Source organism: Nelumbo lutea, chromosome 3, assembly GCF_056320005.1.
Source record: "Nelumbo lutea isolate HS-2025 chromosome 3, American lotus-T2T, whole genome shotgun sequence".
In the NCBI taxonomy this organism is placed as follows: Eukaryota; Viridiplantae; Streptophyta; class Magnoliopsida; order Proteales; family Nelumbonaceae; genus Nelumbo; species Nelumbo lutea.
The window spans coordinates 52,752,704-52,776,429 of NC_142686.1; the positions used below are offsets into that span (position 1 = coordinate 52,752,704).

The 23,726-nt window shown below is 38.5% G+C and overlaps 1 protein-coding gene across 3 annotated transcripts in view; it reads left to right on the top strand.

Annotated features, from left to right (window-relative positions):
- LOC148864978 (histone acetyltransferase subunit NuA4-domain protein) overlaps positions 1-23,726 on the top strand; it is a 45,751-nt gene that overhangs the window by 15,645 nt on the left and 6,380 nt on the right. For all 3 annotated transcript variants that reach the window (XM_088979616.1, XM_088979615.1, XM_088979614.1), the window contains exons 3-4: positions 13,537-13,637; positions 23,383-23,452. In XM_088979616.1, the coding sequence (XP_088835742.1) occupies positions 13,537-13,637; positions 23,383-23,452 (171 nt within the window). The remainder of the gene's footprint in view (positions 1-13,536; positions 13,638-23,382; positions 23,453-23,726) is intronic.

Genomic DNA, 23,726 nt, shown 5'->3' on the forward strand with positions numbered 1-23,726 from the left:
CCAGCTTGTCACATAACTCATTGTGCCGCGAGTATGGAAGTCCTTTTGTGAGGACATCAGCGAGTTGTTCCTTGGAGTTGACATAAGGGATGCAGATTTCCCTTTTTCCCAATTTCTCCCTTATGAAGTGTTTGTCCACCTCAATGTGCTTGGTTCTCTCATGTAGGACAGGGTTGTTGGCGATGTTTATGGCTGCCTTGTTGTCACAGTAAAGAGACATAGGATTATGAACAACAACTCCAAGCTCCCCTAGAAGATTCTTTAGCCAAAGGACTTCAGCCACCCCATGTGCCATAGCTCTATATTCAGCTTCAGCACTTGACCTTGCTACCACACTTTGTTTCTTGCTTTTCCAGGTCACTAGGTTTCCTCCCACAAATGTGCAATACCCACTCGTGGACTTTCTGTCATCCACAACACCTGCCCAATCAGCATCTGTAAAGACTTCCGCCTTTAGGTGATTATGTTTACTGAATAGTAGACCTGTTTCGGGATACTTTTTCAAGTATCTAAGAACTCTCTCTACTGCCTCCATGTGTGGTTTCTTAGGAGAGTGCATGAATTGTCTTAGAACCCCAACTGAATAGGCAATGTCTGGACGGGTCATGGACAAATAAATCAGCTTTCCCACTAACCTTTGAAACTGTTTCACATCTTTCAGTGGTTCACCATCACAGTCACCCAACTTGTGGTCAACATCCATGGGAGTATCTGCTGGCCTTGCACCTAATTTGCCTGTGTCCTGTAATAGATCAAAGGTATATTTCCTTTGAGAAATGAAGATACCCTTTTCAGAGCGGGCGACTTCAATTCCAAGGAAATACTTCAGGGGACCTAAATCTTTCACTTCAAATTTAGATGCAAGGAATTGTTTCAGTTTTTGTATTTTTGAACTCTAACTTCTTGTAATGATGATATCATCCACATACACTATCAATACAACAACCTATTCCTGACATCTCTTCACAAAGAGTGTATGATCAGATTGACATTGTTTGAAGCCCATCTGCTGAACTGTCATGTGAAACTTACTGAACCAAGCTTTGGGAGATTGTTTTAAACCATAAAGAGACTTTCTCAGTTTGCACACCTTATTTTCACTTCCCTTGGCACAGAATCCAGGGGTTGAACCATGTATATTTCCTCCTCTAAGTCACCATTCGAAAAAGCATTCTTTATGTATAGTTGATGCAGTTCCTAGTCAAAATTAGCAGCTAATGACAGGAGAACCCTAATTGAGTTCATCTTAGCTACTGGAGAAAAAGTCTCATCATAGTCAACCACGTACACTTGAGTGTACCCTTTCGCTACTAATCTTGCTTTGTACCTTTCAATTGTTCCGTCTGCCTTGTGTTTAACTGTAAAGACCCACTTACACCCCACGGGGTCTTTCCCCTTTGGAAGATCCACCAATTCCCAGGTTTGATTTTTATGAAGAGCATTGATCTCCTCCTTCATGGCATTTGTCCATTCGGGGCATTTTAAGGCTTCTGCAACATTTATGGGAATAGGGATGCAATCAACTGCAGATAGAAAGGCTCGGTATGAGGGGGAAATGTGATCATAAGAGACAAACTGGGCAATGGGGTGTTTGGTAGTGCATGACCTGACTCCCTTTCTTTGAGCAATAGGAATGTCAAGGTCATCCACAGTAGAAGTAGGGGTATCAATAGGTGCAACAGGGATTGGACTTACCTCCTAGGAGTCTAACGGCATCGGTTGCTCAATGTTTGGCTGCTCCACATCTCTATCACATTGCTGATCTCTACGACGTGTACGTTGGAAGACACGAAAAGGAGTAGGGTCCGGAATAGAAGGAAGAGAGACTTGGCGGACCTGAACCTACTTCTCCTCTTCCACACTACTACTCTCCCTTGAGGAGAAGTAGGGAAGAATGGCTCAGACTCAAAGAAGGACACATCCATAGACACAAAGAACTTATGACTAACGGGATCAAAGCACCGATACCCTTCTTGAGAGGAGGGATACCCCAGAAAGATACAAGGAATGGACCGAGGGTCTAACTTAACTCGAGACGGAGACAAATCACGGACAAAGGCACGACAACCAAAAACTCTCATGGGAATAGAAAATAAAGGGGACTGAGGAAACACCAATTGATGGGGGGCCATGTAGTTCATCACTTTGGAGGGCATGCGATTGATGACATAAGCAACTACAAGTATAGCATCCATCCAAAACCTTTTTGGAACATTCATGTGTAACATCATCCCGCGAGCTACCTCAAGGAGGTGTCTGTTTTTTCTTTCTGCAACACCATTTTATTGTGGTGTTCTGGCGCATGAGCTCCTATGAATAGATCTGTGGGAGGCAATGAACTCATTGAGCTCACCATGGAAGTATTCTTTTGCATTGTCGAATTGGAAGATCTGTATTTCAACATGGAACTGCGTAAATACCATCCTCTGGAAGTCTTTCACAATCTTTGGAACTTTATCTCTACTACACATAGGGAATACCCATGTATAGTGAGAGTAGTCATCGATCAATGTGATAAAGTACTTATATCCGCCCTCAGAGATTACAGTAGTAGGCCCCCATACATCATAATACACAACATGAAAAGGATCACTTGATCTTTTATTATTTGAGTGAAAAGTTGTTCTACATTGTTTGCTCAACTGACACGTTTGACACTGGAACTCTGACACTGAACATGACTTAAATAAAACCGGTAACAAAGACTTTACTATTTCAAAAGAAACATGACCTAACCGACTATGCCACAAAAAAATTTGACTCTTATTTGACTGGCTATGTGAATTTGAGGATGACACCGAGAGACCAGCTTTGTTGTCGAGAATGTAGAGACCATCCACTAGGCTCCCTCTACCAATCATCCTCCCAAAAGTTAGGTCCTGAAAAACACATGAGTCAAGAAAAAAGGTTACATTGTAGTTTAAAGAGCTTGTGATACTACCAATTGAAAGCCAATTTATAGGAAGTTGAGGGACATGCAATATACAATTCAGGTTAAGGCCATGGGGAAGAGATATTGATCCTTGGCCTGCAATGGAGGAGAATGAGTCATCTGCAAGCCTCACTTTATCCCTTCCTAACAAAAGGTTATAAGTTTGAAGCAAGTTCGGCTTACCGGTCATGTGGTTAGAGGCCCCTGAGTCAGTGATCCAAGGGGAACCAGTGGGAGTGACATGGAATGCAGAAGGCGTATTACCTGATGTAGATGCAAATGAAGTAGGAGTACCAGTGACTGAGCTATCCATCTGTCACAAAGCCCTACCATAAGACTCCAAGTGGTCTCTGAAGGAATACATTATATCTTCCTTGGGGTCAGAATTAGTAAGGTGGGCTTGGGTAGTACCGGAAACTTGAGTATCTTGGGTTGCCACATGTGCTGCATTATGTGCTGTGTTCATCTTCTTTTGACCTTGCCCTTTACCTTGTTCTTGGTTCTTCACTGCCCACTTGGGTTTCCCGTGAATGTCCCAACATGTGTCATGTGTATGCCATGAGCGCCGACAGTGGTTACAAAACAACTTGTCTTTATCATCAGCCTTCTTGGTGTCACTTTTCTTCCCCATGTTGTTATTACTCATCGCAGCCAAAGCAACTCGTTGCTCCCCCTCAACTGTAACCATCACACTCTGCCTACTTTCTTTCGATTGAACAAGGGAGTATACCTCGTGAACCGACGACAACTCTTTACTTCTTAGGATCTGAACTCTCAAAAGTTCATAGATAGGGTTCAGTCCCAACAAGAAGGCAAACACACGCTGCTGAGAAACCAGATTCTTGTAGGCCTTAGCATCATCATCGTGTTTCCACTCTATAGCCTGATAATGATCCAATTCTTTCCATATGGAAGTAAGGGCTGAATAATAGGAGGACAAACTATGATTTCCCTGTTTAGAGGTTGAGGATTCAGCTTGCAATTGGTAAACCTTGGCATAATGCCTTTGCTCAGAATGGGTAGTTTTGGCCTATTCCCAGATCTCACTAGCGGTGTTTGCTCACATAAGGTTCCATGGCTGCAAGGGGCCAAGACATCACCATACTGTTTTCTTGATCCCACCTATCATGTTCAGTTGTCTCACTCTTGGGTTCTTTCACCCTTCCATTTATGTAACCAGCTTTTCCCCTTGCCGTTACATAAAGTTTTACACTTTTAGCCCACTCCAGGTAGTTTAGACTATTTAGAGGGGTAATAGGCATAGGAAACATCATGTTTTCACCTCCCATCCCAGCTGTGCTGCGGGGCGGTGTAACCCTCGATGAGGTTGAATCATAGTTTGCCATAAATTACTGCTGAAATCAGTCCAAATCCCACACAACTACACAACAACCACAAACAGAATACCAACCCTCAAGAAATTTACTTCTGGGGTGTGGAAAAGACAACAAAAACTTGCTGAAATCAACTCTGTGATGGTTCAGTCTTAAACCAGTCCGATAAACAATCCAACACCAGACAAGGCAGACGTTAGAATAGTATACTATCAGTCCGACTACAGCCCATACAGTCTAACAATCTAGCATCCAAACGAATGTATAGAACCAAGGAATAAGGCCTTCACACCATTGGCCAAAAACAAAAAAGCAAGAACACATACCTTATCCAACACCTGTGCGAAGGTGCCATCCAGAAACTGACTTCATAGCATCGAACAAAAAAGAAGGGGTGTCTCTTTCTACATTGCCCTTCTTCGACCAGGGTTTCCTTGATATTACGACCAAGGAAGAACCCAAAGGAAGAGCCGCAAGTAGTCTGCTAGGGTTTCTCTGTCTTCCATGTCCAAGAAATCAAAGAAGGAAAAGAGGACGAAGCAGGTTCAAATAGGAGAGACCGAAATTCTTTTATAGCCCAGAATCTAGCTTTGATACCATGTAATCATTCATGGAGAGAGAGAGAGACGAGAGAGAGAGAGAGAAGAAGAGGAAGATATGATTGAGAGAAAAAGAAAAACCTACTTATGGCTGCCGCTAGTTCATTATTTATATTAACTTAATATAAAAAGAATGGAAATTACAAGTTTGGCGGCACTCCCTAGAAACAAACTAATAAGAAGGAAAGAAAATAACTAACTGACATCATCTTAAGAGGACAACCTACTAACAGCAACTATAAAATAACAATTTAATAATCCTCACGACAAACTAGATGGGTTTACCCTGATTTGGAATGGTTGGGATGCAAGCATGGATCCTAGGGCCTCTTTAACATCACTTTAGAAGTCAGTTTCAGTTTTTTTTTTTTTGTTTTGTTTTGTTTTGTTTTGTTTTTTTCAATGTTTTCCTTGCCTTTAGTTGATATGATGTACCTCGGGAAATAAACTTATGTATTATCCTAGATTGGTGGGGAACTTGCCACTGAAAGAGAGGTTTCCTAGTATTTATGTATTATCCTTGAATAAAAATAAATTTGTTTCCCAATTTGTCTTTTTGGGTGCCTCAAGGTTGGTATTGGACATGTGTTTAAGGGATTGTGAGATGTGAGACTGCTTCTGTCTCAAACATATTCTTCTTTCTTCCAAGCCATCTTACATTTGATTTCTCCGTCAAGGGCTTTTCTGGCTAATGCAATTTGGGAAGGACCATACCCTCCTAAGAGAAGGGCTTCCTATTGGGAAGTTATAAATCAAAGGGCTAATACTTGAGAGATCTTTCATAAGTGAATGCCAAACTAGTGTTTGTCCCCATGTGATTGCCTTTTAGGCATGGCAGGTAATGAAACTACACTTGACCTACTAATATTCTGTTCCTATGTCTCTAGCATTTGGGAGTTTTTCTCTTGCCTTTTGGGTTCAGGTGGAAATCTCCTAGGGATATGAAAAGCATGTTTGAGGAACCATAATTTTCCTTATCCAAGAAAATATGGAATATACTTTGGAGATGCACAAGGGTTGCCATTCGATTAGCAATTTGGGTAGAAAGGAATGTGAGAATTTTTATGGACAAGGCTCAAACTAAAGATGCATTGATTGAAAATATTTAGTGAAGTTGTCTCATTGGGTTAAAAGCATTATTTGAACAATTCTCGGTGGATGATATCTTAAGGGGATTACAGTTTATTGCAGCCTTGTCTTCAACTAGAAGTACTACTACGCATCTTTGATCCCCACCACCTACAGCCTATATCAAATTGAACTTTGATGGGTGTAGTTTGGACAATCCCAAAGTTTTTTTGGGTATTGGTTTTTGTGTTTAGAGATCATGAAAGTGCAATTGTGGTGCTCTAATTGGAACCTATTTGCATTGGAAACTTGATCCAAGCAGAACTCTATGTGGTACTCTAGGGCTTGAGAATAAGAAAGACACTTAACTATGATATATGATAGTGGAAGGGGAGTCAAAAGTAATAATTAGATGGCTCAAGCACAACACTCCAGCACCATTGCAGTTTTGGCACACTATGAGAGAGGTCAGGCAACTAGCAAGAGAGCTGAGATTGATATTCACCTCGACACACAGATCAACAAATAGAATGACATATCGACTTGCAATACAAGGTACTAGTATGGGTAACTTGTATTGGGGAACACAGAGAGAAAATTAGACTGATATATGTAATTAAATAAAAGAAAAGAACCCATCTTGGGCTAGATGAGGGGTAACTCAAAAGGATATTGAGGTGTAGGGGCACATTCAGTATTTTAAATAACTAAATATCACTTATTATTACTTATTTATCAAAAAAAATATCACTTATTACTTTTACAAGTTAATAATGATATTTCAACATCACTGATAAAAACATATACTATAAGTGTATTGATTTTTCTGAGGAAAATGTCCCGAATTGTGTTTTTTCAAAGATACAGAAATAGACATGAATGATTTGGGGGAAACGTATAATATGTGAATAATTTGGATTTTGAAAGGTATGGGACCCAAACTTAGGAATTTTAAGTATATATTTAAAATATTAAAAAATATACTTATGTTTTTACGTATATGTATAGATTTTTTTGATAAATGATGAGAATTTTATTAAAATAAGGATAATGACGGATACAAATATCCCATGGAGAAGCACGGGCTGTTACCTCTCCAAGCAATCAAATCAACATCAGATTACAAATATGCCCAATACAAGTGTTTCCTATTTGCTTGGCTAGACTATCAGCCATGGAGTTAGCTTATCTCTCCACCCATTGTATTCTAATATACAGGTTCCTTGTCAGCCACTTAAACTTCTTAAGTTCATTTTTAAAGCACCAAGTCACAGATTCTGGGTTCTGCAGCCACCCCACAACCACCTTGGAGTTTCCTTCTATTGGTAGATGTTGCACTCCTGAGTCCTGACTGTACTGCAAGTTGTACTCCTTGAAGAGCAGCTAGTAGTTCTGTCCTAGTGGAGTCCCCCACACCTAAAGGGCCAGAGTATAAGAGAGTCACATTTCCACTTTCATTCCTTAGAACCCCTTCCATTCCTGATGGACTTGGATTACCTTGGCCGCTGCCATCAAATTCAGTTCCAAGAAGCCTTCAAGAGGTGGTTCCCAACTCAAACACACCTTCTTCTTCACAAAGGAGCAACTTGCCACTGCTGCCCAATTCTTCCAGAGATCATTAAAGGAAGATTGATGAAATAAGTCTAGGGCTTTCAGCCACACGATAGATCTATACAAAATACACTCCGTTAACTCTTGTTGGCGCTCTCCTCTTGGAAAATCCTGGCATTCCTTTCTTCCTACACTGTCCATAACAAAGCTGCTCTTGCACACCTCCACATAATTCTTCCTCTTCGATGGTGCCAAGTAAAGAAGGAAGGATCAAAGAGCATGCCTACCTCTTCTGGCCTATTCCACCTGCACCCAAAGATCAAGAAGAGCCAATCCCACAATTCTGCAGTAAAAGAGCAGGAGATTGGTAAATGGTAACAATCCTTACCATGGGACCTGCAAAGAGTACACCAGTTGGGTGAGATGCAAGGGAAAGGTCTTCTCTTTTGTAGATTATCCAGGGAGTTTACTTCCCATAGTACACTTCTCAGCTGAATTTCAACACCTTAGGGGGAACTGGCCTACAACAAACCTCCTTAAAAGGGAAAACCTGTTGGGATGAAGAACAACAGAGTCTTAAAGAAGGAAGCCCAAGAAAAGTGACCCGAAGGCAGAGGTGTCCAAATCCTTTTGTCTGGTTCAGAGGGATCTAGATAGACTTTTTCAAGAAGGCTCAAAAGGTTGGTTAGACTCTTAACCTCCTTATCCCTTAAACCTCCACGGAATCCAAAATTCCAGATAGGTGCCAAAGGAGATTCAAGAGGGTAACAACATTTTGACGCAGGCTCACTTTTATACTGAGAGATAGTGATTAAGGATGGAAATATGTCCTTCAGAGGAGACTCTCCAACCCAATTATCTTCCCAAAAAGGATTGAATTACCATCGCACACATTATACCTAAGAAAGTTGCAAATTTGAGGAAGAATACTATGAATTGCCTTGCAAGGTGTTGCCAAAGTTGCCCACCGAGATACTCCAACATCCCACCTGTTCTTTGAATGACCATGAATACTTCTTACAGGTACATAAGGTATGATGTTGGCTCAGGGAATTTAATTCGGTTCTGGGAAGACACTTGGCTTGGTGACTGGCCTTTAAAGGAGGTGTTTCCTTCTTTGTATTCTATTTCATTGTTTAAAAATAAGGCCATTTCAAATTTTTTGGTTCTTCCTTCATTGCCTTTGAGTCTTAATTGGGATTTGAGGGATGAGGAAGCAACTTGTCTGTCAGAGCTTGTCCTTCGTCTTGATAGTGTTTGCTTAGAGCTTTCTTGTCCAGATGGAAGAATTTGGTTCCCAAACTCCAAAGGTTCCTTTTCTTGTGCCTCCTTTTTTAAAGCTCTTTGTCAGTCCCCTTCTTCTCTGTCCTTTCCTTGGAAAGAAGTGTGGTTCCCGCTGATTCCCCCTAAATTTCATGCCTTCTGTTGGGAAGTGGCTCTTGGGAAAATTAATACTCTGGATTATTTGCAAAAGAAGAGGCCTTTTTTTGTGTATTTCCTCGAATTGGTGCACTCTATGCAAATCTGATGGTGAATCTTGTTACCATTTATTAATTTCCTGTTCATTTGCTATAGATATATGGGATTGGTTTTTCTCTTCGTTTTGGTGCAGGTGGAATATGCCAACGGAGATAAAAATGCTGCTTGACCCATCTACCTTTACTTTACCGAAGAAGAGGGGAAGAGTAATGTGGAGGTACACTAGAGCAATAGTGGTGTGGACCTTGTGGGGAGAGAGAGATGCTAGAATCTTCCAAGAGAAAGAAAGGAGCAAATGACAAATTGTGGAGTGTGTAATGACTAGGGTTATACACTGGCTACAGACGTTGGAACTATTCAAAAATTTCACATTTGATGGTATTTGGAGGAATTGGCCTTTAGTGGCTTTTACCTCAATGCAAAAGGTTAAGGCAAGGTTGGCTTGAACTCCTCCCATTGAAGGATTTCTGAAACTAAACTTTGATGGGAGTGGTCAAGGCAACCCAGGCCTAGTTGGAATAGGAGGGGTCATCAGAGACAAGGAAGGAAATTTAAGAGCACTCTTCTCAGGACCAGTGGGGAATGGAGACTCCTTAAAGAAAGAATCGTACGCAGCCCTACAAGGCGTACAGATTGCAAGAGAGTTAGGATTGGAAAATTTGGTGATAGAAGGGGACTCAAGGTGGTGGTGGGTTGGCTAAAAAACCCAGGTTCAGTGATTTGGGCTTACAGAAATGAAATGAAGAAATTCAAATGGATAACTCAGCAGATGGATGTAACTATACAATGGGTGGGAAGGGAGGCAAATGCTTTTGTTGATTCTCTAGCTATACAAGGAGTAACTAGGGATCAGTTGTACTGGGCCCACTTGTAACTTTATGATGTTTTTGTATTAATGAGTGAGGTTGCACCTCGCACCTCATATTGGGATGCTTGTAATGGACTATTTATCATTGCTTCTAATGAAATCAATTGAGTTTTTATCTATAAAGAATACTTCTTACCATCTCATGCCATAGTCTCTCTCTCTCTCTCTCTCTAATGGCCATCTCCATAACCACTTTCCCAATAAAGCCATATTCTTTTGCATTACATTTCCTATTATCCAACCCTCCCTCTTCTTTGCTTTTATACACCACCTCCCACTTTAACAAATGGCCTTCCTAGAAGGAATCCTAAAGATAGGAAAAAAAATAGGTTGGTAAGTTAGCAAGGGTGGCTTTAATCAATGTGATTCTTACCCCCAAGGAGATGTACTTCTTCTTCCATGTTGCCAATCTCTTTTCAAGTTTCTCTACAACTGGACACCAAAAACTACTCTCCCTAGGGTTTGACCCTAAAGGAAGTCCCAAGTAGGTCATTGGCCAGAAAGATATAGAACACTCTGAGTACTCTTTTCAAGGTTTACTCTTAAATTGGATTTTCTTTCAAATATTTTCACCAACATCTTAAGATTTCTCACCTTCTCATGGTCTCCCCCTTCACAAAGAATTAGTAAATCATCTGTGAATTGAAGATGGGTAATTGATACTCTATCCCTACCTATTTCCCTCCCATTTACTAATCTCTCCCTATCAGCCTTTGAGATCATTCGATAGGACATCAACTGATAAAGTGAAGAGGAATAGGGAAAGAGAATCCCCCTGTCTCACATCCCTACGAGCTGGAAAGAAATCCTTAACCACTCCATTGACCAAGATAGAGAAGTGACTAGAGCTTACACAACCATAATTCCATTTACATAATCTTTCTCCAAATCCACAATTTCTCAAAACTTGGGATAGGAGTTTCCAGTCCACCAAATCATAGGCCTTTTCCAAGTGTAGCTTATAGACAAAACCTTTCTTTTTAGATCTCATTTCCTTTAGACACTCATTGGCTACTAGGATCTGGCCTATAATTTGTCTTCCTTGTACAAAGGCCCCTTGGGCTTTATTGATTAAGGAAGGGAGCACTTCTTTGATCCTCAAGGATGGTACCTTAGCTACAATTTTGTAGATATTAGTCACCAAGATAATTGGTCTAAAGTCCTTAGGGTGAATAGCATCAACCCTCTTAGAAATTAGGGCCAAAAAGTTAGCATTGACTCCTAGGCTTACTATATGATTATCAACAAATTCCTAAAACACCTCACAAAGATAATCTTTTAGGATCTCCCAACAATCTTGATAGAAGGCCAATATAAGCCCATATGGACCAGTGCCTTGGATCTATCCATCAAAAACATTGCCCTTTTAATCTCTTCTTCAAAGTTTCTCTTCAACTAGCAAACTTTTTCCTCCCCCAAATTTGGCCACTCCATCCCTTCCAAAGGTAGTCTCTCATTTACAGGTCTTCCATAAAGGAATTTGAAATGATTTGACAAAGGTACTAGCCATTTCCTCTTGATTAGTAATTATCTACCCTTCTAGTTCTAATTTGGCTACAAAAATTTTCCTTTGTTGTCCACTTGCCACATCATGGAAGAATCTGGTGTTCCCACCACCTTCCTTAATCCACTAATGCCTTGATTTCTGCCTCCAATAAATATCCTCTCTTAGTAGCACATCTTCCAGATCCTTTTTTAGTCTCCTCTACTCTTTATCTTGTTTAGTCAATAATCCTTGGGATTCCTTCTCATCTAACTCTTCTATCTTAGTGATTAGGTTCAACTTTTGTTCCTCTATTCTTCCAAAATTGTCTCTATTCCATTCCTTCAGTTTTGACCTTAATCTTTGTAGTTTCTTATGGAATTTCACCCCCTTCCATTTTATGCCCCTTAACTCATTCCACCACTCCTTCACTTTATCGTTGAACCTCGGGTGTGTTAACCACATGTTTTCAAATCTAAAAGGTCTAGGATCACTTACAAAGATTCCATGCCTATCCTGATTGGATAATGGTCAGAAATTGCCCTAGGCAAAGCTCTAGAAACCGGATTACCCCAATGATTCTCCCAAGCTAGGTTGGAAAGGAACCTATCCAGCTTTGAGCACAACGGATTTCTTGGAGGTTAGAGCAAGTGATAGTTTGAAAAAGTGGGATTTTCTTTAACTCATAAGCATCTACGAAGTCATTAAACTTTCTCATGCTTGTTGTAATTGACTATCGGGAGTTATTAGTTTCATCTGAGAATCTTATTACATTAAAGTCCTCTCCCAGCCATCAAGGGCTGTCCCATAAACTTTTGATTGCAAACAACTCCCACATTTCATTCCTCTATAGGAATTAGGGCCATACACATTAGTTAACAACCAAGTAAAATCATCTTCCACATTCCTGAATTTGATAGAGACAGCGAATCTTCCTATGAATTCCTCAACAGGTTCTAAAACCTTATTCTTGCAAACTGTCACAATTCCCCCTGAAGCTCCCCAGGATGGAGCCGAGGACCACCTTACCCCACGGGATCTCCAAAAACTTCTGATCCACCTCTCATCTACCTTTGCCAATTTTGTCTCTTTCAGTAGCACAATGTCTGGTTTTTCTCTCCTAAGTAGGTCCTTTAACACACTTCTTTTTCTTGCACTCCCCAAACCTTGTACATTCCAGCTGATAATTTTCATCATTACTTCTCAAAACCCTTCTTTCGCCAATCTCCTCTCCTTATTTAGAGCTCTTCCTCCTATCTCCCCTTCTATTGAATTCTATGTCCCCCTCAATGTCAGAAATTAATCTTCCCACCTTAGTTCTTTCTTTTCTTTTTCTCAATTTTCCTATGATATAACTTCTTATCTCCCTCTCTTTCATCGTGAGTAGCCTTTTTACCACTCTTGCCACATACTTGAGTCAATACCGGCTTGTACCCTCATTTTCTACTATAGCATCTATCTCCTCTCTAACCTCTCTGGTATTCTCTTCTAGATAACATTCCTCCCGACTAAGCTCCTCAAAGTCCATCCAAATCAACCCCCAATTCTTTCCACCTCCTATTCCAAACCTGTTCTAAATTCGGATCTAGCCTTTTCTTTTAACTCCTCACTTTTTCCTTCAACTCTGCCCTTATATTTAACACCACCTCCTCAAACAAGGACGCTAGGGTATCTATAGCAGGCTCAATACACAAGTCAGTACCAAAATTGTAAATGACATTCATACCTGGGCAACGAGAAGATGAAGGAGAGAGACACAGCTGCCTTCTTTTCTTCCCTAATCTTCAAGTTCAGCACACCCCTGATCATTATTTCTTCAAAGAGGAACTCCTTAGCTTCAACCTTCAACGTGCAGCTTCCATGAACCTCTTCTCCATCTCCATCTCCTTCCATGTTTCCGACATTTCTGACATGTTTCCTATATTTGGATGACCAACATTTCCACTGACATTACATATTATATAATATGCCCTTTTTTAATTTTGAAAATTTTAAATAAAACTTATATGTATTTGATTGACCTTTAACCATAGTATGTTTATTTGACCGATTTTTTTTGCCTGTCATTTTTATTCTTGACATGAACATTTCCTGTATTGTATGTATGCTGTAAATGTATTTACCAACTATGGTCTAATCCAAATCAAAGATGTAACCCCCTTTTTATTTTATTTCTTTTTTTTTCTTCTTTTTTAGAGCCTAATCTCTTTCTATTTTTCTAGGTCTACGAGTTAGAGACAAGCTATTTGCATGATTCAAACCAATGTGGGAATGTGTTGAAAGGTTTTGAAGGGTTTCTAGCTTCATCAAAGAGCACAACCAAGTATGTGGCTTAGAATTTCTCTTTTTTGTGACAAGAATAATGTCTTTACACTTTTTATATCCATACATGAGTTTATGTTATTCTCAAGTTTCCAATTAAAGGGTGGATTTTGATATATGTGCATTTTAATCAATATGTTTTGATGGACAACTTCAAAAGGTTATTGATAATTTCATTATAAGCTTATTTTAGTACTTTAGTTTCCATAGCTGCGAAATAACTTGTAGGAAGGAAGGAATCGGAATGAGTCTTTATTTATTCTTTGCTATGGGTGGCTTATTGTTCCTTTATTATGGGCCTGAATCTGTTGGGCCCTTTTTTTGAATAAGCACATGGTGCAGCCTCAGAGAATCCTATTCACCCCTTGTTTATCAAAGTAGTCTGCTAACCCATTTGTCAACCTCCTTTTCCACTGAATCTGGATTTCCATATTGGTAGACAGCCATTTAAACCTTTTGATAGCCTCCCTAAAGTCCCTCTTACAGTACTTGGGCTTTTCAGCCACCTCACTATGATCTTAGAATCCCCTTCAATAAGCAATTTGTTAATATTCGAATTTCTAGGCTTCTAGCCATCTGTAACCCTTGTAGTACTGCTTGGAGCTCTGTATTGACTGAGTCGCCCATCCCTGCTGGTCCTGAAAATAAAGCAATAATGTGGCAATCCTCATTTGTTTATTGAAGTGTCATAACTGCTGCTGTTGATCTCTTTTAGGATCACTAATGAATCCAGAAAAACTGGAAAAAGTATAATCTATCAGGTACACAACCAAAACCTGAAAACCCTTACCAAAATCTCTAGTCTGTTCGTCAATTTCTGGGCTGTTCTCCAAGGCAGACTCCTGGGCAGATGTAGTCGATCTCCAAAAGTTGTCAAACCAGCCCTCTGATTATGTCATGCAATCAGCTGGTCTATGATTGCATGAGAAAGTAAGCTGGATTTAAACTTGGCTAGTTGGCTCTGATAACAAGTTGTTGATTTAAGAATACTTCAGATTAGATGTTTGATGTGTATCAGTCACATGAGAGATTGATTTCAGCAAGTAGAACAGTGAGAAGATCAGGTCGTGAGGTCTCTGAAGACTCCCACTAGTATTTATGCTTTGTGTAATAAAAAAGGTAAATTACATGTCTGCCCCTCTTTGGCGACGGCTGTCATGATTACCGGTTTTCGGTTTCGGTTTTTAGAATTAGAATTTCAGTTAACCGAATTAACCAAACTTTTTATTATTATATGTAATATATAATATGTAATATATAATATATAATATGTAACATATAATATATAATATTATTATATATTTATATATTAATATATAATATACTGAAATTTGATTTCATAATATATGTTTTATAATTTATAATATTATATGTTATAATATATATTATTAAAATTCAGTTTTAACTGAAATAACCGAAAACCGAACCGAAAATTTCGGTTTTTCTAAAATTTGGAACCGAATAAACCAAATGCTAACCCCTACTTGATGGTTCTCCTTGAGTATCAGTAATCTTCACATTAGGGTTCATAGGAGTTTCAAATAGCTTGTATCCTAACAGCCCTATCTCATCTAGTAAATCCAAAAACATATTTGCGCTAAGATAGAGAGATTCCCCACTTTTTCTGGCTATTTCAATTCCCATAAAATGCTTAAGAGGACCAAGGTCTTTGGTCTGAAAATGTTGTTGTAAAAACTATTTCAGCTCACTAATTCCTTGTACATCATCACCAGTGAGAACAATATCATTCACATATACTACTAGTATGATCTTTCCAGAAGAAGTATCTCCGCGAAAAATAGAATGACCAATACTACACTTCTTTAGGCCAAATTCCTGCACCACAATATTGAAATGGCCAAAGTAAGCCTTCATTGATTGCTTCAATCCATATATCGCCTTCCTCAATCTACACACCTTCCCTGCTTCCCCTGAGCAACATACCCAGGAGGTTGTTTCATATACATTTTTTCCTTACTTTTCCAGAAGGATGAAAAGTAAGGTCCCATGTGTGAATTGTGATTTGATTGAAAGAGCACAAAATTCTTCAGCCATAGACTTCTTCTAATCAGGAGAAACAAGGACTTCTTAGATTGTTGGTGTGAAAATTTTAATAAATTCTCATGCAACATAATTCACTCAATCAAGTGATTGAGTTTTTATTATTTTGGGTAAGGCCCATATTGTTCCCCTTAATTACATCCCCACAAGAAAGTAGAGAACACCTTTTGATTCTGACTTGGAGAAATGAACACATAGAACAAAAGAAAAGAATAATAGGATACTTAAAAAAGAACTTTTCATTTGCTTTTCTTTTACATCAGATGTACAAGAATGAGAAGAAAGAAATAGAAAACACAATTGAGAACTATACAGCAATACATTTCCCTTTTATTTAATACGAAGAAAATTTGCTTCTCACTCCTTTTTTCATAATAAGTTGTAGTCAATCAGATGAAATTCTGATTGTAGACAGCCTTACTCCTTGGAATTTTGCATACAAAAAGGGAACCGTAGTCAATCAAATTGAATATTTGATTGTAGACGATTTTCATCCCTCCACTCTTCATTTTCATTTGATGGGAACCATAATCAGCCTTTGAGATTTAGACTGTCGATAGTTTACTCCCTAACTTTGTCTTGAAAGAGGGACCATAATCAACCAAGTAGAGGCACCTGGTTGTAGATGGTTTATTTCCCTCTTTTTCCTTTCTCAAAAGTAATAACAAAAGGGAGAGAAAGAAGGATACATAGCAGACATAAATAGGAAGTATTCACAGAGAGGACTTTCCTTTTCTCTACTTGTATTAGTGAGACTTTTCCTTCCTTGCCTTCCCTTGAGCACTTCTCTTTTCTTCTCTCCTTATCTTTGCTTTCCTTAAGAATCTCTTGTGAAAATTTCTCCGAAGAGTCTCTCTATGTGTCTGTGTTCTAGCTTCCTCTTAAGGAGCTTAAATAGGGAGTGGGGTGGTTATGTAACTACCCACTCCTCCTAGGTGAAGGACACCTGTCCCTCCCACTTAAAGAGAGGGAACTCCCCACTTAAAGAGAGAGAACTCCCACACAGGATACTTTTTTATAATTTTAATGATTTTTCTAGTAGACTAGCTAGCCCACTTATTACAGATTATTTGAATAAAAAAATGACTTCAACATAGATAGAACGAGGAATAGAAACCAAAAAGAGAAGAGAAACAAAGTGCTGATAGGAAGGAGATAGGTGAGCAAAAGACACATATCATGAGACAGGATAAGAAGTACATTTGTGCTTACCTTTATGAACAACGATGAGAAGATAACAATTTGACTGAGGTGGATTTGTCGATGGTGGAAGCATTAGTGGGAGATTGGAAGCCGAAGAAGGAGCTATTGGTGGCATTGAAGTAGGCTCTTTTTCACGTCTTGAGTACACTCTATGAATTAATGGCCTAATTGGATCCTTGAGAGTTGGTAGTGGAATAAATATGTCTCCAGAGGTTGATGGGAGAGGAATAGAAGCCGAGGGTTCCTATCCATAGAAAAAAGGATAAACTTTCAAAAAAAGTGACATTAGGAGCAACAAAGGCCTTAATAAGAATAGGATCATAGCATTTATACCCTTTTTAAGTGCGGGAGTAACCAAGGAGGAGACGTTTGATAGCCCAGACATCAAGATTATCATGACCGGGACCTAACTTGTGGATAAAACAAACACACCCTAACACCCGAGGCTGAACAGTGAAGGGAGAAACATGAAGAAATAAAAGAGAGAAAGCAGATTGTCCATCAAGTATGGAAGCGGGCATGCACTTTATGAGAAGCAATAAGAACAAGATCACTTCAATATAACTAACATCTGAATCAAGAGGGAACAAGCAGTCTCAATTATGTGTTTGTTCTTCTTTCAGCCATGCCATTTTGCTGGGGGTATGCGGACAAGAAGACTAGTGTATAACGCTATGTGTATCAAAGTAAGATTAAAACTACCGTGGAAGTTGTTGAGATTCAGCAATTCCTTGTGATTTTCTTGTTTATAATCATTAGTTAGTGTTATTGGGCCCAAGGCCCATTAGTTTTGTTTTTTTTGGAGTTGTTTTTATGTTATGAATAGTAGCCACCCCATTAAGGGCATATTTACTCTTTGTAATCAATATTTTTTATGAGTATAAGATAATGAGTGGGGTGGCCAGATCATTATTGGCTTTTCCCCATCTCTTCTTCTCTTCTCACTATTAACTCTTTCTTTCTTTCTTCTTTTGTTATCAAATCAGATTATTGTTTTCTCTTTTCCTACTTGGTATCAGAGCAACTTTTGGGATTTTTGGAGCCTTCCATCATGCAACCCTAGATCAGCCGATTGCATGGTGAGTTAGAGAGCTGATTGAAGATTTCAAAAGTGTCCAAATCTTGGATTTTTTGGTGGATCTAGAACCCTTTGTGTAGATATTGGGTTGATCATCAAAATCAGGAAGTACTGGAGGAGGAGTCTTGATTGCAGATTTGTAGTAGGACTCTTTATTTTTGACCTAGGAAGGGGGCGCTTTCGATTTTTTATACTTGGTGTTTTCTTAATGGGGTGGATACTGTTTATAACATAAAAACAATTCCTAAAAAGCAACATAAACTAATGGGCCTTGGGCCCAATAACACTAACTAATGATTATAAACAAGAAAATCATATGAAATTGTTGAATCTCAACAGAAATACTCTTTAGCATTGTCAAAATGAAATACCCTAACGCATAGATCAAATTTGATTTCTTACTTTAGCATGAAATGAGAGAAATATAGAAAATAACTCTGAACAATCTTTCATTAAATAAATTCACGTCATTCTTGAGAAATCATTAATGAAGGTTACAAAATATCTAAATCCATTGTAGGATGATACACGACTTGGACCTTATACATCTAAATGAACAAGATCACAAGGATTCATGACTATTTTATCTTCTCTGGGAACAAAAGGTACTCTGATGTTTTCTGAGTTGACATGATTCACATTTTAACTGAGAAATTGACTCTGAGGAAGGAAAGGAACTAACTTCTTCAAAATACAGAGAGAAGGATGTCCCAAACAACAATGCCATTGATGAGGAGTAAGAGATGAATTAAGAGCAATTTGCAATTTGTGGACCATTGTCATCTAAGCTGTACAATCCTCCAATTTCATGACAGATGTAAACCAGTCCTCAAAAATAGGTGTAAACTTGAAAAATTAGAGAGAAAAAGGAGGAAGAAGAAGAAAGGTTCGAATAATCCTTCCCTTTCTTCTCTAATCCTTTTTACTAAAAATTAATGTTAAAATAATTACAAGTACGCCCTTAAGTCGGCGGCCAGCTAGGCAGTAACATAAAGAGATCAAACAAAAAAGAAATAACAGGCCCATTAAGAGAGGCCCATTAGCTAACAGGAAAATAGAAAAAAATATTACAAGAGAATATACTAGGACCCATTCGGCCCAGTCTCTTTACAATGACTTCTACCAATCATCTTCTCTATCTTGATATCCTAAAAGAAAGGAGCAAAATTTCGATATGATACTATTGGGTGTATCGTATCTTTGGGGTCCCGATACACCTGTTTACAAGTGTTAACATCCCCAAAAACCAACATTTGAAAGAAAAACAATATATATATATATATATATATATAAACGTGCATGGTTTCTAGTACTGATATGCCTCTATCGATACTTTGAACCATGCCTAAAAGACACAATAAGAAGGATAGAATGTCACTGAATAGTTCAGAGATTGTGTAAGTTTGCTTACAAATAAGAGACTAAAAGGAAACTTAGGGACATAAGACTGAATTTAAAGTAATATTAGAACTAAGAGACACATTACTAGAATCAACTATGGATGAAGAAGTACCATTAGCTAAGGTAACTGTCTAAGATGTAGAGGAAGGAGACAAACATGAATAAATCCGAAGACCCAGTCATGTGATCTAAAGCTCCAGAGTCAATTATCCAAGGACTAGACTTAGAAGTGGAAACAGGACAAGCTATACCTGATTTGACAAGTGTGGTGGTAGCACTGGATGAAGATGAGTAATGAAATTTCCCTTTTTCACGAGTGGTGGAAATAAGTTTGTTATTCTTACTACCTCCTGAACCAGAAATCTTCGTTGTGGGTGTTAGTTTGTGAGAAAGTGAAGAGACAAGAGGAAGAACAATACTCTAGATCTGTTAGGGTTGTCAATCTGATCGAACCAACCCAAAAAGAGAGTATTTATATTAAAGAAATATGAATGGACAAATTTGTCCTTACGAAAGAATTAAAGAAGCTGTACACTAATGTATGCACCTACTAAAATACAAGAAAGAATGATAAAATTACATAACTACCCTCCATCTTCTCTACAGTGGGAATGCTATTTTTTTATCGATAGTCATGGGGAATACTATCATAAAGCTGCTATCCAACTATGGCATGATTAGCCCAAGTTGATGGGGTCCATATATAAGTCATAGCAAAAATTGGCTATGTGCCCTCCACAGCCATAATGAGTTCACTGTCAGACTTGCATATGACCACCACTACACCATAATGAGTTCACTGTCAGACTTGCATATGACCACCACTACACCATAATGAGTTCACTGTCAGACTTGCATATGACCACCACTACACCATAATGAGTTCACTATCGAACTTGTATATGACTACCACTACAATTCCTGCCACCACCTCTCACATTGCTGCCATCTCTACCACCTCTAAATCCATCTCCTCTAACATGAGAAATACTTCAGATAAGGATGGCAGGTCACTACTACCCAAAATCTGGGCTCAAACTAGTTCAAATTCTGACCTCAAGCCAGATAAAAATCTCACCACATCTAAATGCTCTTCATTCCTGTTGTGTCTTCAAATCAGTTGCAAGTGGTTGATATGCATTTAATTCATTTCTTAGACTTTTTCACGGCTGCATAATAGCCCTCTACATTTTTATTACCTTGTTGGAGAGCAAAGTAATCTTGATACAACTGATAGATTCGAGCTACATCATCTTTCCCTGAATACAATTGCCTTGCATAGTTTTCAAGGTGCCAAGGCGAGGCTGAGCAACCATGGGGCGCCCAGGTGCCTAGGCGGGTGCCCAGCCATCGCCTAGGCGATGGAATTTAAAAATAAGAAGCCGATGGATTTCTACCCCTTCTGAACTTGTTTTTTTGGTTTTATGTAGTCTGCACTTACTTTTGTGCTTGTGTTTCTTGTTGCTTGATGAGAAAAAGTACTAAAATAAAAGAAGAAAATGAAGAAGGAAAGTAGGGGCAGAGCCCCTGCTCTAGACCCAGTAAAGATGGTGAAAAGATATTAAAAAAATAGAAGAAATATGAAGAAGAAAAGAAGGGCCTTAGCCCCTGTTTCAGACACCAATGCTGAGAACAAAAAAAGCTGAAAAAATGCGAGAAATTAAGAACAAAAGAAGGGGACGGAGCTCCTGTTCTAGACCCAGAAAAGTTGGTGAAAAAATACTAAAATAAAGAAGAATATGAAGAATAAAAGAAGGGGCAGAGCCCTGTTTCAGACACCAATAATGAGAGAAAGAAAAGCTGAAAACACGCAATAAATTTAAGAACAAAAGAAGGGGGCAGAACCCCTGTTTTAGACTTTTAGTCCAATAAGGAGGAGGAGGGGGGCTGTTGTTCTCTCATCTTCCTCGGTTTGATTCTTTGTCAAAGTGAAACCCTAAAAGATTATTTTGTTTTTACTTTCCTCACAACAAAAACATGATAACATGCAACAGGTTCTATTATAAAAACTAAAACCAATCAATAAAATATTATATATTTTATATCTATTTTTATTTAATAAATATTATATATTTGTTTCAGTCCCCTAAGCATGTGCCTAACATATATTTTCTTGGCGTTTGGGCGAGGCACTCTTTGAAAAGCATCTAGTCCCCTAGGCAATGCCTAGACAGGCTTGACAACTATGTTGCCTTGCATGCTCCCAAATTTCCTTTGCATGTCCAAGAACATAAGATTGATACTAATGTGATTTTCCATGCTATTTCATAAGGAGGTCATAATCTGTGCATTCTCTTGCACCCATTCACCATACCCTTCAGATCCTACCTTGGGCTTGTCTTTAGTGATGTACTTTAGTTTCCCTCTCCCAATCAGAGAAACTTCAACAGATTTAACCAATGGTATATAGATAGTACCATTGTACCTAACAATGGCTAATTGAACATTCATCAAATCAGATTGTTTCACCATAGCTGATCAGGAACTACTAGTAGAGGTGGCCATGAGACAAAGGTTCCTTTAGTTACTAACAGAAAATTGAAAACTAGGTAAAAGAAGTGTTTTAATCAAATAATCACACTTAATTGTCTCCACACTGATTTCTAGTTGAAAGAATCACAAGAAATGTAGCTTATCACTTGCTGAAGCAATCACCACTATCACTTACCTCCAACTAGGTTATAACCACACCACACATGTCAACCAAACCACACACACAAACAAAAAGAACTGCAATACCTCACCTGAAGAACTCAACCTCTCTTTGAATTGCTGAGTAGAGGGCATCTAGAAAACCACCCACAACACAAAAACTGAAACCGCTTGAGGCATTAAAGTCTCCTTTCCTAAGAAATAATCAGCCCTCTTGGGTCCTCTTCCCTTCCTTCAATGTACGGAATGAGCTTGAGATGAAAACGATGGAGCAGGATGTTAGGGATGAATCTGTCGACTACTAGTGCTCTAATACCATGTGTTTTCACAAACCTCTTAGATTAATAGACAAAAAATGAAAAAGGAAGGTGGAATATGCTTCAATTAGAGAAATAGAGAAGAGGAAGAAGAAGAGAAACTATAGGGAAGGAAATAGGGTTCAAATGGTAGTGAGTCAATCGACCTCTCAACCAGTCGACCCATCTTTGAATTACTTAGAAGAGAAAGGGGGAAATTACATATATGCCCCTGTCTACAAATAAAGGAAGATAAAAGGACTATCCTACCCTTTTTACAATATACACTTTAATATAACTTTCATACTAGGCTAATAGTAGCCACTTTGGGGAAAAAAGTTGTAAATGGAATTACCTACTCTTGTAAGGACTTAAAATGTCTGGTGATGACAAGCAGAAGATAGGGGACATAGGTGAGAATGCAGACTCTAAGAAAAGAGAAATAAATTGCCAAGTTCTAGTAATACACTAACACTACACTTTCGGAAAGCAGTTGATGAAATCTGGGTCCTAAACTTGTTATCTCTTTTTCTACACCCACTTTCTTAACACACAAATCAAATTTAGGGGTGTTTTCATTTCAAGTGGAGCCAAACATTCTGGAAGATTATTGCATAATTGATTTGAATATAATAATACTATTAGAATGCATTGATTATATATGTGTAAATGTACAATTAAGAGATTGTTTTATGACTTAAAGAATTAAGCTAATTTTGTAGATTAATATATATTTATGTAATATTGGAAGGAAATTTGAAGTTGAGGTCGTTGATACCTATCTGCTCCGTATTCTGCAATATGGTTTCCTATAAATATTTCGTCACACAATTCTTCTCACTTGACATCTTCAGCAAGTATGCATCCAAGCACTTGTAGGATACTTGTATTCAATGTTACCATTTTTTATAATTGATAAAAAAGATGTTGCCATTTTTATAGGTTTCAACCACATGGTCGAAGTTATGGATTTTATTATTTTGTTATCTTGCTCTTACTAATTAGTTTGGTTACTACAATTATCAATCATCAATGGTGAAATCCTGTGCCTGCAGCCTAAAGCGATCTAGGAAGTTCCAAGCTGAGGACAGACTGTTCTCTTTGTCTTCGGTTACCTCACCAGCAGTATGTATCCTCCTGCCTTTGGCTTATTTAGTTGTAACAACTGCTCCAGATTTTCTTATTTTTACCTATTGTTACTCAATATCTTTGTCAAGGATGGCATGATTTTGTTTGGTGTAAGATGATAAATGAACGTACATTGGGTTATTATAGTTTCTTGTGGAGCTTGTATGCTTGTGCATCATCTTACTCTCGATGTATTTGTAATATAAAATTACTTGACCTTTTAGGTAATGGTTCAGTTAATTCATTGAAGCTTTTATATAGAACTTGTTCT